Raw genomic sequence first — 19,377 nt, 5'->3', positions numbered from 1 at the left:
TCTTGGAGAACCCTATCAAAGTTAGTTTCAGAGGGCTGTAAAGTTTAAAGGTGAAGATTTATCGAAACTGGCCCTTTCTGGATATCGCCTGCACTGCCGGAGGATGCAGCTAATTTATGATGAGGCTCAGGCCTAGGTGCATTCTCCAGCAGTCCGTGCACCTAAACAGACATCTATGGAAGCTCTGAGCTGCCGCAGATTACTGGCTTTGAAGATAAATTAGTCGCTGCTATTGGCCAAGCCTCCTTTCAGAAAAGTGGGGAAGGCAGTGAAAAACTGTGAGACGAGACAATTTTTTAAAAAGTCACAGTTAATAAGTCTCAGGGTACTTTCACAGTAGCGTTTTTCTTTTCCGGCACCGAGTTACATCAAAAGGGCTCAATGCCGGAAAAGAACTGATCAGGTATATCCCCATGAATTCTGAATGGAGAGTAATCCGTTCAAGATGTCTTCAGTTCAGTCATTTTGACTGATCAGGCAAAAGAAAAAACTGTAGCATGTTACGGTTTTATCTCCCGCGAAAAAAACTGAAGACTTGCCTGAATGCCGGATCCAGATTTTTTTTCTCCATAGGAATGTATTAGTGCAGGATCCGGCATTCAAAATACCAGAATGCTGGACTGAAAAAAGGGTGAAAAAAAATAAATGCCGGATCCGTTTTGCCAGATGACATCGGTAAGACGGATCCGGCATTTCAATGCATTTTTTTGACTGATCAGTCTTACTAATGCCATCAGTTGGCATACGTTTTGCCAGATCCGGCAGGCAGTTCCGGAGACGAAACTGCTCACCGGATCACTCTGCCGCAAGTGTGAAAGTAGCCTCAAATGCACAGATAACGCCACTTTTCAGGTGCAAGGGAGATGATAAATCTCCCCCCAAATTTTTAACACGTGTATTTATGGCTGTAAGACTCCAAAATCCATGCAAAGCAATATAATTTTTTTCAACTGGGCATGTGGAGTAACCATACAGAGGAGTAACATGTACCTACCATGTGAGAGTCATAATACTGGTATCTCCTTATTTGGAAGAGTGCCCCATGGGCCACCTTAGGCACCAGGGCATGAGTGAGTGCGACTGAACCCAGTGTAGCTGCGCCTCTGTGGCCATAATACACATATAAAAAGTATTATGTGCAAATTTTCAGCATTTTGCACATTTAAATACATAAAACATGGACTTTTTAAAAAAAACAAAAAAAGCCAGTTTATAAAATATTTCAATATTAGTTAACTATTCTGATGGATTTCCAGGAATGCTATCATATACTGTACTAAGTATAGTTTGTTAACAGAACTAAAACTGACTAAAGGGCAGGACAACCATTATGTCTCTTCTCTCCCCTTTCCGCCTCTTGTTCTAACACCTTTATTTGTCAGTGGCTTATCCGAGCTCTGAGCAGGCGGTGACGGGTCATTGTTTGTTGAGGGTACTTTTATGCGAGATGTACTCTGTTCATCTGTGGAACATGTGGCTGCAAGAAATGTCCCTGCAGGAATTGACAACTGTTGTAAAATACCCCTGAGTAAGAGGTTGTTCTCATGCATGATCTTTTCTTTCTTTTCATAGTGCTCCTGCATGATCTTCAGCTTGGCCTCGTGGTGTTGCCTGAGCAGATGTAACTTCTCCGTTCTGTATTGCCTCTGCTCTTCAATATGTTTTTGCTTTTGCCTAAATTCTCTTGCCCTTTCAGTTGCTCGAACGTGGTTGTTCACCTTTATATTTCTGGTCAGCTGCTGAACCCCTACGCCTAAATGTAACAAGTCCATGTGAAGAACATGCATCTGATGTCTTTGGGATCTGTGGTACTGACGTTGTGCTGTATGAAGACTCCCAACAACTTTATTAATGGTTCCTGCGTTGGTAGAGTTTGGGTGGTTACTTGGAGCCGACAATGAAGAATAAGGGTGGTTAGGTATCAGATGAGGCTTGGTAGTCACTAAAGAGGGTTTGTTAGAAACAGGAACAGACTTGGTTACAGCAGGAAGGGGCTTGGCGCTAGCTGGAAAAAGTTTGGCTGGAACAACAGGAGGTCTGGTAGCAACAATTGCTTTGGTAGAAGGAATATGGAGTTGGGAAGCCATGCAAGGCTGGGTAGCTGTTGGCAGAGATGGGGCAGGTGCAGGGAACGATTGTGGCGAAGGTGTGGGCGCATCCTTGCTGTAGTCGATGGGTTCCATTTTTATCACCATCTCCTTGTCATCTTCTTCCTCCTCTTCTGCCATGTCAACTATAGGTGAAAGTGATACAGAAAATTAGTTAAAGGAATTGTCTCATCTTAGACATTGAAGGCATATCGTTAGGATACGCCACCAAGAGCAGATAGGTGCTTGTCTCAGAGATGCATAACAAGCACCCATCTCCAGACTGGGACCCCTGAAGGGAGCGGAGAGCAGCGGCACATGTGCGACCACCCTCCATTCATTTCCATAGGACTACCACAAATAACTAAGAACTGGCTCAGCTATCTCTGGCAGTCCCACGGAAGTGGATGGAGTCGCGGCCGCACCTGTGCTATGTACTCTCCCTTCATTTCTAAGGGAGTTCTGAAAATAGCCAAGCACACTCACTCAGCTATTTTCAGAACTCCCATAGAGATGAATGAAGAGTCGCATGCACTCTCCTTCACTTTCGGTGACCCATTCTGGAGATAGATGTGGGTTCCAGAGGTGGCAGCCACACGTATCTTGGTACTTTCTAGCGATTTGCCACCAATCTCTAAGATGAGACGACCTCTTTAAAGGGAATCTGTCACCAGCTACCTCCCTATCAAACTATTTGCATAGACACACAGCTGTGGTTCAACACTGTTTTTCTTTTGTTGATCCGAGGCGTCGTTCCCAGGTTATGATACTTTATGCCTTTGGCGCAATGAGGACGTCACCATTGCTCCTGTTGCACCCAAGCTCCACTCCTTCCTGTGGCCAGGCCCTCCCTCACTGCTTTGCCGCTGCCTGGCCCTGTCAATCAAAGCAGCGAGGGAGGGGCTGGCTACAGAAAGGAGCGGAGCTTGGGTGCAACAAGAGAAGAGCAATGGTGACACCCTCATTGCCCCAAAGGCCTAATTTGTATATGTTCAGTTATACAATTTAGATTTGCAACCTACAAAACTATGAAAGCAGTAAGCCAACTAAGAAAATATCTGTAAAGAATAAATCAAGGCAACTGGACGTACTGTAGATTTCTTGAAAAAACGTTTCACTCGTTTTTCCAACGAGCTTTCTCAATTCTGAGTGACTGTACAAGAATTCTCTGGGAATAAATATGTAACTGAATTAACATCTGGTAAATATACCCAGCATGGGGTCAGAGGTGAGTATAATTTCTGGGTATAATTACCAGATGTTAATTCAGTTACATATTTATTCCCAGAGAATTCTTGTACAGTCACTCAGAATTGAGAAAGCTCGTTGGAAAAACGAGTGAAACGTTTTTTCAAGAAATCTACAGTACGTCCAGTTGCCTTGATTTATTCTTTACAGATATACCATGACCTGGATAAATGAGAACCTTCACAGACAACTGAGAAAATAGATCTTCAGATTACAATTGTCAGTATATACTGTACATTGACAAAGGAGAACATAGATAATGGTTCAGATGCTTACAGGAAGAATGGTTCCAAAAATCATCTTCATAACAGTTCTCTTCTTCAGGCTCATATTTACCTGTTCACAAAAAAAATCAATTACAAAACGGCACAACTACACAGATAAGACAGTGTTCACATCTGTGTTGGAGGCTCCCTCTGGGATTCTGTCTAAAATAGTGGACAAAACAGCGCAACATGCCGTGCTAGTTTATCTAGTAAAAAGATGGGACATCATTAAGGAAAACTGATGATCCCATTATAGTCAGTGTGGTCCTTTGGGCGCTGCTGGCATTAGACATGCAAAAGATACAGCACTGCCATTACTTTCTACTATAATGAGCAGAAAAAACAACAATGCAGGTGTGAAGAGAGATGGAGAAATAATTAACTTCACCAATTAATTCAAATCCGTGCAAAAGCTAAACGTGTTCCTGATCTTTGTAGAGGACTGTACATACCTTCATTCTTCTGTCCAGAACTTGTATAGGACGAGAAGCCCATACGTGCTGGAGGAGTATGATTACTAGGACCTACAGCAGATGAACCAGCAAAAATCGTATTAATAACTTTCAAAAGTATTAATCTTTATCTTGCGGTTGCCAAGCTTTAAACTTAGCAGAAATGTCATCCAAACTAAAATCAAAACAAGGTTTATTGTGAAAGGGGTAGTAATGATGTAAATACATGAATGCAAACCCCTCTCCCATCCTTAACCCCTGGGATTTTCCATTTTTTGTGTTTTCGCTTTTCACTACCCAAGTTCCCATAGTCCTAACTTTTTAATTTTTCCATTCACATAGCCTTATGAGGGCTTATTTTTTGCGGGACAAGTTGTACTTTCTAATGGCACCATTTACGGTTGCATACCATGTAGTAGGGAGTGTTTTTTTTACACTGTACACTATGTGGTAAAATTGACCTGTTATCTTCATTCTCCAGGTCAGTACGGTTCCAACGATACCACACTTGTATAATTTTTCTTGCGTTTTAATACTGAAACAAAAATGTAAACCTTTGAGTAAAAAAAAATATTTTTTTTTCATAACCATATTCTGACCCCTATAACTTTTTGGTAGCTATGTGTACGGGGCTGTGTGAGGGCTCATTTTTTGCAGGACGAGCTGTTCTTTTCAGTGATACCAATTTTAAGTGTGCGCGACTTTTTGATTACTTTTTATTAAAAAATTATTGGGTAGTTGAAGTGAAATAAAATGGCAAATTGGCTGTTTTTATTTTTTCCCCGCTACGCCATTAAATTTGTTGTATTTTAATAGTATGGGCATTTTCGCACACGGTGCTGCCCATGATATTTTATTTATTTATTGGTTAAGTATTTTTATTGTAAGGAAAGGGGGGTGATTTGAACTTTTTTTTTTTTATATATTTGTAAAAACTTTCTTTTTTTTAAGTCACCCTGGGTGACAATAACTGCCAATCATTCGATTGCCCATAGTAAATAATTGAAAACTTCATTTGCACTATATCAATACAAGGCTGCCACCTAGTGGCCTGTATTGATAGAGATATATATATATATATATATATATATATATATATATATATATATATATATATATATATATATATATATATATATATATATATAGATCCATAAAAAGATTCAGGCAGCACTCCCTTTAGTGCAGAAATAATGCAGGTGCCCGCGGTGGTCCCTCGATATGGGACAAATTCAGTAGAGAAGGAAAGTCCGCAGCACTCCTTTAAGTAAAAAAGTGAATTTTATTCACACATGTCAGACAACGTTTCGGTCCTCTCACAGGACCATTTTCAAGTCAAATGGTCCTGTGAGAGGACCGAAACGTTGTCTGACATGTGTGAATAAAATTCACTTTTTTACTTAAAGGAGTGCTGCGGACTTTCCTTCTCTACTATATATATATATATATATATATATATATATATATATACACACACACATATATATACATACACACACATCTAATTGACTCTGAAGCCTGCGGTAAATTAGCACAAGGTAACAGATTGCCCGATCTCAAGCGGGGAAGCTGTTACCGGACTGGAAGCGCGCGCAACTTCCGGTTCCGTTCTGCGCAGATGCTGTGGTCACATTTGACCACGGCATCTGAAGGGTAATATGTATGCGATTAGCCTTATGGTCGATCGCATACATGTGTCGCGGGTCTCCGCTATTTAAAATAGCAGAAACCCCGTGGCTGAGGCGTGTCCGCTGCACGTGCGAGCGGGCGCCATGTTTAGGGATCGGACCCATAACGTACAGCTACGTCATGTGTCCTTAAAAAGTTAATGTGAAAAAACACTAAATGCAACAATTTTATTTGTAGATTTGGAGAAGCCGATATTTCCCCCCTAAATGAATGATTTTGACTTACGTGGTTCTCGGTCTGTGTCCACATGTCCCTCCACTGGTCGAATAGTCTCTGAGCCGATGACATGCATCAGTTCTTCTTCATATGATAAGTATTGTAGCTCCAGGCAAGGACCACCCCCGTTAAGTTGGGAATACTTGTGCTGATCAATCATTTTTGCCTTTACGCGTCTTTTTATATCCCTTAGTCTCTTCTTGCAGTTTTCGGCACTCCTGGGCTGGGTGCCTGCTGCATTTACAGCTTCTACAATCCTAGACCACAAAAAGTTCTTCCGGGCTTGGGAGGTGGTTGCTGCATTCCTCCCAATGATACTGTCCCAGACACCTACTGCTTCATGTACAAGAGCACAGTTTTCATCAAAAGAAAATTTGATGTTGCGCGGAGCTTTCGAGAATGTATAATCAGTAAACCCCAAACCACTGCCACTCTGTTCCCTACTACTGCCATTCTGTGCAAACAAACTCTCTTTCCTGATATCTCCAGCAATATCCACACCACCCTGGCTCCCAGGGACATGTTGTGCTATTGGTGGGTGAGAGGAACTTCTGAGTACATATTCTAATTTAAAAAGATTGGCTGCTTTGCTCTCCAGTGGTGTCAACCGGGCAAGTAATGAGGGCTCCGATCCAGGGCCTGGTGTTTGCTTTTGCATCGCCACCAGTTTGTCTATTAGTCTATGTTTGTAGAGATACCAGTGCTTCTTAGCCTCCTCAATCCCTCTCTGCAGAACACCCACAGAATTCACATTATCGAGTACCTTCTGCCAAACGGAAACTTTCTGTGCAAATGGGGTAATTCTGGCTCGTTCCCCAAACAGTTTATCATAGTGCTCCAGCAGCTCTCTCACTAAAACAAACTCTTCTGAGGCTGTAAATCTGGGGCGTCTCTTAACCACCTTTTCAGTAACATTCGCTCCAATTTTTGGGTGAACACCACTTTGTGATGGTTCTGTTACAAAAGGAAAAAAACAAAAAACAATGTGATTCCACAATCACTTAAAGGGAGACGGTCAACTATCTTCACAATAAACTGGTAGAATCTCATTGCAGTTCTCATACAGCTCATAAATGGCACAGTTTTTAAGCTTATATTACACCTGTAGATAATACTGAAGATTATCGCTAATGAGCGTTCACAGGATCACTTGTTAGCAATGATCTGGCAGTGTAAGGCTGCCGCCAATTACCTGACGATGGAGCAAACGCTCGTTCATCGGATAATTGGAATCTTTTAGCAGGTTTAAAAGTCCAGATCGTGCCGTGTAATGTGCTGCTGGCTAACAATAAATCAGTATGGGGACATGCGACGGCAATAGAGTTGTTGCGATACCAAATTTTTGATTCGGTTTCGATACCATGAAAAAGTATTGCGATACTCGATACCATTCGATACCACGCGAAAAAAATAAACCAAAAAAGCCACGTGCATTCCACATGTTTAAAAATGGCGAATCGCGCAGTTTTTATTAATTTTTTTCTGTTCCGGCGTTCACCACCTAGATTTTTTTTTTATATTTTAATAGTTTGGACTTTTCTGACGTGGCGATATGTAATATGTTTATTATTTATATATTTTATATATGTGAAATTGGGAAAAGGGGGTCATTTATACTTCATATTTTGGTGGGGGTTTTTTTTACACTTTTTATTTAATAACTATTTCCCCCCTTAGGCTACTTTCACACTAGCGTTCGGGTGGTTCAAACGGGGCTCACAAGCGGCCCCGAACGCTTCCGTCCAGCCCCAATGCATTCTGAGTGGATGCGGATCCGCTCAGAATGCATCAGTCTGGCAGCGTTCAGCCTCCGCTCCGCTCAGCAGGCGGACACCCGAACGCTCCTTGCAGCGTTCGGGTGTCCGCCTGGCCGTGTGGAGGCGTGCGGATCCGTCCAGACTTACAATGGAAGTCAATGGGGACGGATCCGTTTGAAGATGACACAATATGGCTCAATCTTCAAACGGATCCGTCCCCCATTGACTTTCAATGTAAAAGTCTGGACGGATCCGTCTGAAGCTACTTTCACACTTAGAATTTTTGTTAACAATATAATGCAGACGGATCCATTCTGAACGGAGCCACCGTCTGCATTATATGAGCGGATCCGCCTCAGACACAAGTGTGAAAGTAGTCTTAGTTTGAAGGAGCTAACGAGCCGAGCAGAACGCTTCCGTCCAGCCCTGATGCAGTCTGAATGGATGCGGATCCGCTCAGACTGCATCAGTCTGGCGGCGTTCAGCCTCCGCTCCGCTCGCCTCCGCACGGACAGGCGGACAGCTGAACGCTGCTTGCAGCGTTCAGCTGTCCACCTGGCCGTGCGGATCCGTCCAGACTTTTAATGGAAGTCAATGGGAACGGATCCGCTTGAAGATGACACCATATGGCTCAATCTTCAAGCGGATCCGTCCCCCATTGACTTTACATTGAAAGTCTGAACGGATCCGCTCAGGCTACTTTCGCACTTATAAATTTTTCTAAGTTATTAATGCAGACGGATCCGTACTGAACGGAGCCTCCGTCTGCATTAATATGATCGGATCCGTTCAAACGCAAGTGTGAAAGTAGCCTTAGATGGTACTTTGGGGGTCACTTACTATTAATGTGAGGCACATGGGGTCCATGCCAAAGACTCCAAAAGCATGCGCCCAGCCTGACATTAAAAATAAGTGACCCCCATCATGTTTAAAACATGGGTAGTGGCAAGATTGGGGTTAATGAGTCACATTAACCCCAAATCTTGCTGGCTGTCTTCCTTATAGATATGGTTTTTGCCTGCCTTTATTTTGAGGCAGGCTAATCATCACTCTTGCACTGGGTCTGGCTGTGGGCTAGGCTAGGTACCTGCTATGCTGGGCTGGCTGCTTTTCAGTCTCACTGACTCTGGGGCTCGGGCTGACGCTCACTCGTCTCAGTCAGACGGCGCAGCACACAAGACAAACGTGAGTGACTCAGTTAGGAGTCAGGACGGAGGAGGAGGCTGCTCCGCTGCCGCTGGTGCCGTTCGCTGAGCTCAGCGCTCACTCGTCTCAGTCAGACGGCGCAGCACACAAGACAAGTGTGAGTGACTCAGGACGAAGGAGGAGGCTGCTCCGCTGCCGCTGGTGCCGTTCGCTGAGCTCAGCGCTCACTCGTCTCAGAGTCAGACGGCGCAGCAGTTTATTACCTCCCCCGTCCCTCCTCCTCCTTTAATTAAACGCACAGTCATTGGTGGCAGTGATGCAGGCATCTTCAGAGCCCGCTTACTCCATTGGGCTCAGCGGCGGCAGCGTCATAGGAGGGAGGGAATCCCTCCCTCCTTCTCCCTCTCCCGCCTTCTCCACTGTCTTTCTGGCGGAGCGCCATGTTGTGTCATAGGAGATAATGGGCTGCGCAGCCCAGTATCGAAAAAGTGCAAATCACAGTACCGAATCGATACTTGTAAAAAAGTATCGATTGGGTATCGATTTTTCGATACCCGCAACAACCCTAGACGGCAATAGCGATCGCTCGTCCCCATACTAAGGAGGAGATCGTTGCATGTAATAGCAGCTGTCGCCTCCGCTGACAAGCAGGCGATTGCTGGGAAGGAAAGCTTCTCTCCCGACAATTGCCTTAACCCTTAGGCTACCAGCGCCGTACAGTGCGATGTGTAAACATGACACACGCTTACACGTGCAGCGGGCGTCATGGCCGGCAGATCTCTGCTGTTTCATACAGCAGAGACCTGCGGCTAATTACCATGACCGGCAATAATGCCGATCGCGGTAATTAAATACTTTAGATGCCGTGATCAAGTGAGATCAAGGCACCTAAATGAGCAAAAACCTACCTACCCGTGTGTCCAATCCGGGCATAGGTAGTTGCGCCGAATACTGGTAGCCTTACTGAGTAGGCTACCAGTATTCAAACTGCCTTTCTTATTTTGGCCACCAGATGGCAGGCCAGGATAAGAAATGAGCAAAATAAGCTAATAATAAATTTCTGATATACCAAAATAAAAAATAAATAAAAAAATAAAAATCGAATAAGCTCATATATGAGGCCCATAATGATCAGAAAAAAAAAAAATTAAGTTAAAAAATATATAAAAAATATATAAAAAGTTTAAATCACCCCCCTTCCCGTATAATTAAAAAATAAAATACCTAAATAATAAATATAAACATCATGGGTATCACCGTGAACGAAAATGCCTATACTAATAAAATAGAAAAAAAAAATCCAATACAGCGAATGGCGTAACGGAAAAAAGGGTAAAAATGGGCAATTTGCCATTTTTTCATTGCTTCTCTTATCCAAAAATTTTTAATAAAATGTGATCAAAAAGTCATGCACACTCCAAAATGGTATCAATTAAAAGTACAGATTGTTCTGAAAACAATGAGCCCCTAAACAGCTCAGTAGACATAAGTATAAAAAAAGTTATGGGGGTCAGAATATAGAGATATAAAAAAATAAAAATAAATTCTCAAAGTGAATTTTTTTTTTTACACTATTTAGACAAAGAACCTATACATATGGGGTATCGTTGTAATCGTACTGACCCAGAGAATGAAGGGCATGTGTCAGTTTTGCCGTAAACAATACGCTGTGGAAACAAAACCCTTAAAACGGTGGAGGAGTTGTGTTTTTTTCCTCAATTCCACCCCATTTGGAATTTTTTGACCGCTTCCCACAACATTTTATGCCATAATTAATGGTGGCATTAGAAAGTACAACTTGTCCCGCAAAAATAAGCCCTTATACAGCTATGTGACCGGAAAAATAAAAAAAAGTTATGGCTCACGGAAAATAGGGAAGAAAAAAAAAAATGCAGAAACTAAAAAACCTCCGGTAGCCAAAGGGCTGTTTCACACGAGCGAGTCCATTGCGGGAATCGCGCTCCGTGTGCGAGTGTGATCCTCCGCTCTGGACTTGCAGGAGAACACAGCATTATCGTGATTTATAATGCTATGTGTCTCTGCTTGACCTTATTTCTACAGAATCATACTGACAGCTTTATGTCACTATGAATCTGTGTGGCATGCAGAGACACATAGCATTATAAATCATGATAATGCCGTGGCTCCTGCAAGTCCAGAGCGGAGGATCACACTCACACACGGAGCGGGATTCCCGCAATGGACTCGCTCGTGTGAAACAGCCCAAAGGGTTAAAGAACGCATAGTGTAATATAACCATTAGTATTGTCTGCAGCTGTGATGTGGAAAAAAAAAGAAGCTTTAAGAGATATGCAAAAGATCTGCAAGTGCCCAGGCGGTTCCTATTGCTGTAAGTGTCCAGGCTCCCTTCAGAATTACTGGTCAATATCTCCTCCTCCGGCTTTCTGATAGCCAGCATCCTGCTGACAACACTCTCTGCGCAAATCCCACGTGGGCATACATCACCGCTGGGCCTGGGCATTCGCAGTCCGCTCAGTGATGAAGCTGCTCACAGTGGGGGATCGGACCGGGCCCGGCGGCGGTGATGTGTGGAATTTCGGAGAGTGACGTACTCAGGACACGGGCTGACTTACACAAAGCCAGGTGAGGAGTTATTGACCCGTAACTCCGAAGGGGTCCTGGGCACTAACAGCAATAGGAACAGCCTCCGGGCACTTGCAGATCTCATCACAGCCGCAGACAACACTGTGAAAGGTACCATTTGTGAACTGCAATGTGATCCTAACAGTTTATTGTGAGGAAAATAGCTGAAAGACTCTCTTTAAATTAAAAAAAAATAAACTTTGAGCACCAAATATGAAAAATGAAAATCTATGAGAATGGAGCATAAGACAAGAGAACCAAAGCAGATTAAATAATTCTGTTCTGAAAAATGGTTTCTCATCATGTTCAACATTACCGTTTTATATTTTACAAAAAATTCTGCAAACTTTTCTATTTAGACACTTGAATGTCTGCATAGTTAAACTCTGCACATAGAACCATATGTACCTTTTCCTTTGGAATCATCATCGGCTGTGAAGTTAGTTTCATCAATACTCTTAATCCAGAGTAAAGTATCAGGGTTGTACACTAGGCTCCCTAAAACAATATGAATTACATCAGAAGAGCAACATGTTATTCAACAATACTGAACAATGCTACTTTAGTGGCCTTTTACTAAATCTTAAAGGGGTTGTCTGGGTTCAGAGCTGAACCCGGACATATCACCCTTTACACCCACGCCACCCCGCTGATATGAGCATCGGAGCATTTCGCTCTGAAACGCGCAGGGAAAAGGCTTTTTATGGATAACTGGCGACATACTGGGCCCTCCATGGGCTTCCGTCTAGCGGTGAGCCCGGTGACGTCACCGCCACTGATGTGCGGGTTTTAGCGCTGCCCTAGTTTGTAAAACGGCTAGGGTAGCACTAAATTCCACCCATCAGTGCCGGTGATGTCACCAACAACACTACTGTGCAGAAGCCTCCGCCCAGCAGGGTGAAAACATAAAGAAACAAATTGCTCCAACGCTCATGTCAGAGTGAAGATGGGGATATGTCCGGACAACCCCTTTAAATGTAGTCCAACCGAGGCTAACCCAGAGATATCATACTCTTAGAGGGGGTTTCCAACTTGTAGCTATCTAGTTCAAAACTAGAACTCCCAGCATGCTGTCACAGGTGCAAGCTTGGTAGTAAAAAGTCATGCAAAACATGCGGTGTATAGTTTTATAATAAAGTTTGTACAAGTAAGGGTACTTTCATATTTGCGTTAAAGTTTTCCGGTATTGACTTCCGTCCTAGGGGTTCAATACAGGAACAAAACGCTTCAGTTTTATCCTTATGCATTTTGAATGGAGAGCATTCTGTTCAGGATGCATCAGTTCAGTCATTCTTACGGTATTTGGCCGGAGAAAATACCGCAGCATGCTGCAGTATTTTCTCTGGCCAAAATTCTAGATCACTTCCCGGAATGCCGGATCCAGCATTATTTTCCATTGAAATGTATTCATGCCGGATCCGGTACCAAGTGTTCCGGAATACCGGATCCGTTTTTTCCAGATGACACCGGAGAGACGGATCAGGTGTTTCAAAGCATTCGTCAGCCGGATACGCAAACAAATGCTATCAATTTGCATATAGATTTCCGGATCCGGCAGCCAGTTTCGGCAAAGGGACCGCCTGCCGGAAACCAACATCGCAAGTGTGAAAGTACCCTAAATGATTCCCATCAAACCAAACCTGGTTCCTTCAGTTTCCACTGTCCCTTTCAAATATTGCGGATATATTACGATCAACATGGAGCTGTACCAAAGGTAGAATTAAAAGGTTCCCCCCTCTGAATAACAGAGGTTTGGGGCTGTATCTCTGCTGTCAAACTTCCAAGAAACACCATGAACTAACAGCTTTAGGCTACATGCACACGACCGTATGTGTTTTGCGGTTCGCCCCCCCCCAAAAAAATGGATGACATCCATTGTAAGAATGCCTAAAACGGACAAGAATAGGACATGTTCTATTTTTTTTGCGGGGCTACGGAAGGACATACTGATGCGGACAGCACACGGTTTTTGCAGACCCATTGAAATGAATGGGTCCGCAACCTATCCGCAAAAAAAACCTGAATGGACAAGGAAACAAACAACGTTCGTGTGCATGTAGCCTTATAATATGGATATGTGCTGCACCAATCTATGATATGGCTCCCATGAAAATCTATGTGCCCGTACTCTACCTCTGTGTGTCTCCACATTTACACCTAGATCTTTCTTTTTCATGTATTTTGGGTGAATAATATTGTTGCACACTTTATTGCATCCTCCTCCACATTCAGTTTGCATCAGCCCGGAGCTAACGAGCGGTGAAATTGGGCCCTTAGGCTAAAGGGCACTTGTGAGAAATTTGAACAGGGGATATTTTAAATGTGCTGGATTTCTTAGAGGTTAGCATATTTTTGTTAGATACAGTGGATATAAAAAGTCTACACACCCCTGTTAAAATGTCAGGTTTCTGTGCTGTAAAAAAACATTTGACAAAGATAAATCATTTCAGAACTTTTTCCACCTTTAATGTGACCTATAAACTGTACCACTCAATTGAAAAACAAACTGAAATCTTTTAGGTAGAGGGAAGAAAACAAAAATACTAAAATAATGTGGTTGCATAAGTGTGCACACCCTCTTATAACTGGGGGATGTAGCTGTGTTCAGAATTAAGCAATCACATTCAGAATCCTGTTAGATAGGAGTCAGCATACACCGGCCATCATGTAAAGTGCCTCTGATTAACCCACAAAAAAGTTCAGCTGCTCTAGTTGGTCTTTCCTGACATTTTCTTAGTCGCATCCCACAGCAGAAGCCATGGTCCACAGAGAGCTTCCAAAGCATCAGAGGGATCTCATTGTTAGAAGGTATCAGTCAGGAGAAGGGGACAAAAGAATTTCCAAGGCATTAGATCTACCATGGAACACAGTGAAGACCGTCATCATCAAGTGGAGAAAATATGGCAGAACAGTGACATTACCAAGAACTGGACGTCCCTCCAAAATGGATGAAAAGACGAGAAGAAAACTGGTCTGGGAGGCGACCAAGAGGCCTACAGCAACATTACAGGAGCTGCAGGAATATCTGGCAAGTCCTGGCTGTGTGGTCCATGTGACAACAATCTCCCGTATTCTTCATATGTCTGGGCTATGGGGTAGAGTGGCAAGACGAAAGCCTTTTCTTATGAAGAAAAACATCCAAGCCAGGCTACATTCTGCAAAAACACATCTGAAGTCTCCCAAAAGCATGTGGGAAAAGGTGTTATGGTCTGATGAAACCAAGATTGAACTTTTTGGCCATAATTCCAAAAGATATGTTTGGTGCAAAAACAGCACTGCACATCACCAAAAGGACTTCATCCCCACAGTGAAGCATGGTGGTGGCAGCATCATGCCAAGGGGCTGTTCTTCTTCAGCTAGAACTGGGGCCTTAGTTAAGCTAGAGGGAATTATGAACAGTTCCAAATACCAGTCAATATTGGCACAAAACCTTCTGGCTTCTGCTAGAAAGCTGAACATGAAGAGGAACTTCATCTTCCAGGATGACAACGACCCAAAGCATACATCCAAATTAACCAAGGAATGGCTTCACCAGAAGAAGATTAAAGTTTTGGAATGGCCCAGCCAGAGCCCAGACCTGAATCCGATTGAAATACTGTGGGGTGATCTGAAGAGGGCTGTGCCCAGGAGATGCCCTCGCAATCTGATTTTGAGTGTTTTTGCCAAGATAAGTGGGCAAATCTTGTCAAGTCAAAATGTGCCATGCTGATAGACTCATACCCAAAAAGACTGAATGGTGTAATAAAATCAAAAGGGGCTTCAACAAAGTATTAGTTTAAGGGTGTGCACACTTATGCAACTGTATTATTTTATTTTTATATTTTTTCTTCCCTCTACCTAAGGCTGAGTTCACACGGGCGAGATTTCCGCGTGGGTGCAATGCGTGAGGTGAACGCATTGCACCTGCACTGAAATCGGACCCATTCAATTATATGGGGCTGTGCACATAAGCGGTGATTTTCAAGCATCACTTATGCGTTGCGTGAAAATCGCAGCATGCTCTATATTGTGCGTTTATCACGCAACGCAGGCCCCATAAAAGTGAATGGGGCTGAGTGAAAATCGCAAGCATCCCCTATCAAGTACGGATGCGGTGCGATTTTCACGTATGGTTGCTAAGATGACAGTCTATTCACTGTATTATTTTCCCTTATAACATGGTTATAAGGGAAAATAATAGCATTCTTAGTAGGTGGTCAATTGAGGGTTAAAAAATAAAATAATTAACTCACCTTCTCCTCTTGATCGCGTAGCTGCCGGTGTCTCCTTACTTCTTTAATCATGAGCTGCTGTCTAAAGGACCTGTGGTGACATCACATCACATGGTCCATCACCGTGGTGATGGACCATGTGATCTGACGTCACCACAGGTCCTTTAGCCGGCAGCTCATAATTAAAGTAGTAAGAAGAGACCGGCAGCTACGCGATCAAGAGGAGAAGGTGAGTTAATTATTTTTTAACCCTCAATTGACCACCTACTAAGCATTCTGTATTAAAGAATGCTATTATTTTCCCTTATAACCATGTTATAAGGGAAAATAATACAATCTACACAACCCCTAACCAAACCTGAACTTCTGTGAAGAAGTTTGGGTCTGGGTACCACAGTCAGTTTTTTATCACGCTCGTGCAAAACGCATTGCACCTGCGCAATAAAAACTGAACAACGGAATACAATTGCGTACCTACTCGCGTGGGTTTGCCGCAGTACACCTGGGAGGCATCCTGAACAAATCCGTCACGCCCGTGTGAACTCAGCCTAAAAGATTTCAGTTTGTTTTTCAATTGAGTTGTACAGTTTATAGGTGACATTAAAAGGTGGAAAAAGTTCTGAAATTATTTATCTTTTCAAATTTTTTTTTTTTACATCACAGAAACCTGACATTTTAACAGGGGTGTGTAGACTTTTTATATCCACTGTACATGTAAAACAATGGGGCGTTATACATTTGTTTTCCTGCATATGGAGTAGTAGTAATATGCAGCATTACCAAAACTAGCTCTTTTATGAGTGAGAGTGATAAGGTAATGGAGGAGAGCTGACTACCCAGCGCTATTCACTGCACCTGCAGATACTGGGAGTCAGATTACGATTTCACCTCTGGAAATCAAATTATACAGGAGGAGAATGGAGGAGGGATGGCTATGCACAACCCTCTACTTTGTAGTCTATGGATACTACGAAAACAGTCAGGCAAGCCGTTTTCTCAAATGATGGGGGACCTCCACCGATCAGACGTTTATGGTATATACTGTTTACAATATCTTCATACGGTTCTTTTACATCAAGTACCTTGTTTATTTGAGTCGGCCTCTTCCTTCACCGATCCATAAAATTCTAAAGGATGCAAAAAGGGACAAATGCTGAATGTTCGGATTGTAAAATGAGACATCGCCACTATGTATATGTAATATAAAGAAGGTAGGTAGAACTTTGCATGGCTTTATGGTACTAAATCTAGGACTTCTATTACCCTGTCCAGAGCTGTCTGCATATGAAGACTCCATGTCTTCTTCCTCTTTAATCCTTGGATAACTGCGTGAATTAATTAATGGATCACCTAGAAAATATACATAGAAGGTATATCATTCTGATCCAAAAGCATGCCACTGAAGCAAAGCAAAAGAAAAAGAATGATATGCAATACCTTTATTCTGAAAGGTGTCCGTATTGCCTATGGTTTTAGGAATCTACATTTTCTTCTGCAATAGACTATCTGCAATACATTTTCTGAAAAATATAGCAATACCTCGCACAGTATACCACTCGCTTCACTAAAAAGCCAACCCCAAACTGTTTTACTACTTTCATCGTAATTAGGCAGGACATTTATACAGATTGGTGTTAAAGAAACAGAGTTCTGTAGAAATCTTGCAAGCAATACAAGGGTTAATTTCCTGCCGATCTCTTCCACTTTGCAGATGTATGAATGGATGGAGCTTTTGCAATGGGTGAGGCTTAAGGCCGAATGCACACGGCCGTATTCCGCAGCCGAGAGCGGTCCGTGGTATGCCGGGCTGGATTCCTGTTCAGAGCAGGAGCACACGGCGTCATTGGTTGCTATGACGCCGTGCGCCTCATGTCGCCGCTGCTGTACAGTAATACACTATATGAGAGTATTACTGTAGTGCAGCGGCAGCATGAAGCGCACGCAGTCATAGGAACCAATGACGCCGTGCGCTCCTGCTCTGAACAGGAATCCAGCCCGGCATACCACGGACCGCTCTCGGCCGTGGAACACGGCCGTGTGCATTCAGCCTAACAGATATAAAATTGGAGGATAGCTCGTTCCCCACCCGTAGGGTGACATCTCTTGGTGCAAAACACAACCAAAGCAGGTAAAGTGGTAGCTTCATTGTTGGAATCGCTAAGATACTACGCGTTTTAGGCTACTTTCACACTAGCATTTTTCTTTTCCAGTGTTGAGTTCCGTCACAGTTTTATCCTAATGCATTCTGAATGGAGAGCATGCCGTTCAGGATGCATCAGTTTAGTCCCTCTTATGTTTTTTGGATGGAGAAAATACCGCAGCGTGCTGCTGTTTTCTCTCCGGCCAAAAATCCTGAACACCTGCCGAAATGCCGGATAAAAGTGTATTAGTGCCGGATCCGGCATTGAGTGTTCTGGCAAAACTGATCCGGTTTCCCGGTCTGCGCATGCGCAGACCTTTAAAAATGCAGAAAATAAAATAAAATAATACTGGATCCATTTTTCCAGATGACACCGGAGAGAAGGATCCGGTATTTCAATGCATTTGTCAGACGGATCCGTCTCACAAATGCATCTGCTTGCGTCTGGATTGGCGAAAGAACTTCCTGCCGGAATCCTCTGCCGCAAGTGTGAAAGTAGCCTTAGGCCTCTTTCACACGGGCGTCATGGATTTGGGCCGGATAAGATGCGGGTGCGTCGCGGGAAAATCGGAATACTTGGTACCCGAACTTCTTCACAGAAGTTCGGGTTTGGGTTCGGTGTTGTGTAGATTGTATTATTGTCCCTTATAACATGGTTACAAGGGAAAATAATATTCTTAATACAGAAAGAAGAGATGCCGGCTGCGCGAACAAGTGGATTAAGGTGAATTAAATTTTTACTTATTTATTTTTTAACCCCTCCAGCCCTCTTTTACTAAGCATTCTGTATTAAGAATGCTATTATTTTCCTTTATAACCATGTTCTAACGGAAAATAATAATGATCGGGTCCCCATCCCGATCATCTCATAGCAACCATGCGTGAAAATCGTACCACATCCGCACTTGCTTGCGATTTTCACGCAGCCCCATTCACTTCTATGGGTTGCGTGAAAAACGCACAAAATAGAGCATGCTGCGATTTTCACACAACGCACAAGTGATGCGGGGAAAATCCCCGCTCATGTGCACAGCCCCATAGAAATGAATGGGTCCGGATTCAGTGCGGGTGCAATGCGTTGACCTCATGCATTGCACCCGCGCGGAAAACTCGCCAGTGTGAAAGAGGCCTTAGAGTGCAAGGACTCCTTTCTCAAGTCTAAAAGGTTTTGTTACATATCATTTAGACTTGAGCACAGAAGTCTTAAACTCTGAAATGCGTCATATTTTAGAGGTTCTAATAAAGAAGCTACCACTTTTGGTCATGTTTTGTGCCAAGAGATGTCACCGCGCACGGGTGGATTTGAAGGTCCACTGATCCTCTACACCAGGGATGCCCAACCTGCGGCCTTCCAGCTGTTGCAAAAATCCCAGCATGCCCGGACAGCCTACAACAGGGCATGGTGGGAGTTGTAGTTTTAACAATGGCTAGAGGGCCGCAGGTTTAGCATCCCTGCTCTACACGTTCCTTTCCTCCTGAGCGCCGGCCCAGTGGACATCAGCAGCACCACAACTACTACTAGTGATAAACCTAATCCATCACATTATACACTGCTCGTTTC

The 19,377-nt window shown here is 43.3% G+C and overlaps 1 protein-coding gene across 1 annotated transcript; it reads right to left on the bottom strand.

The window, feature by feature from the left end:
• Positions 1-1,205: 1,205 nt before the first annotated feature.
• Positions 1,206-17,128, bottom strand: LOC122924174. The gene is made up of 8 exons (XM_044275115.1): positions 17,114-17,128; positions 16,940-17,026; positions 16,759-16,803; positions 11,874-11,963; positions 5,968-6,912; positions 4,054-4,125; positions 3,612-3,671; positions 1,206-2,233 (listed from the first exon to the last, which is right to left on the bottom strand). Exons 2-8 carry the CDS (start codon positions 16,971-16,973, stop codon positions 1,329-1,331), a joined length of 2,151 nt encoding a protein of 716 aa, XP_044131050.1. The 5' UTR covers positions 16,974-17,026; positions 17,114-17,128; the 3' UTR covers positions 1,206-1,328.
• Between the last annotated feature and the right edge of the window lie 2,249 nt (positions 17,129-19,377).

This window comes from Bufo gargarizans, unplaced genomic scaffold (assembly GCF_014858855.1).
Source record: "Bufo gargarizans isolate SCDJY-AF-19 unplaced genomic scaffold, ASM1485885v1 original_scaffold_889_pilon, whole genome shotgun sequence".
Lineage (NCBI taxonomy): Eukaryota > Metazoa > Chordata > Amphibia > Anura > Bufonidae > Bufo > Bufo gargarizans.
This window is presented reverse-complemented; position numbering and strand designations above follow the sequence as displayed.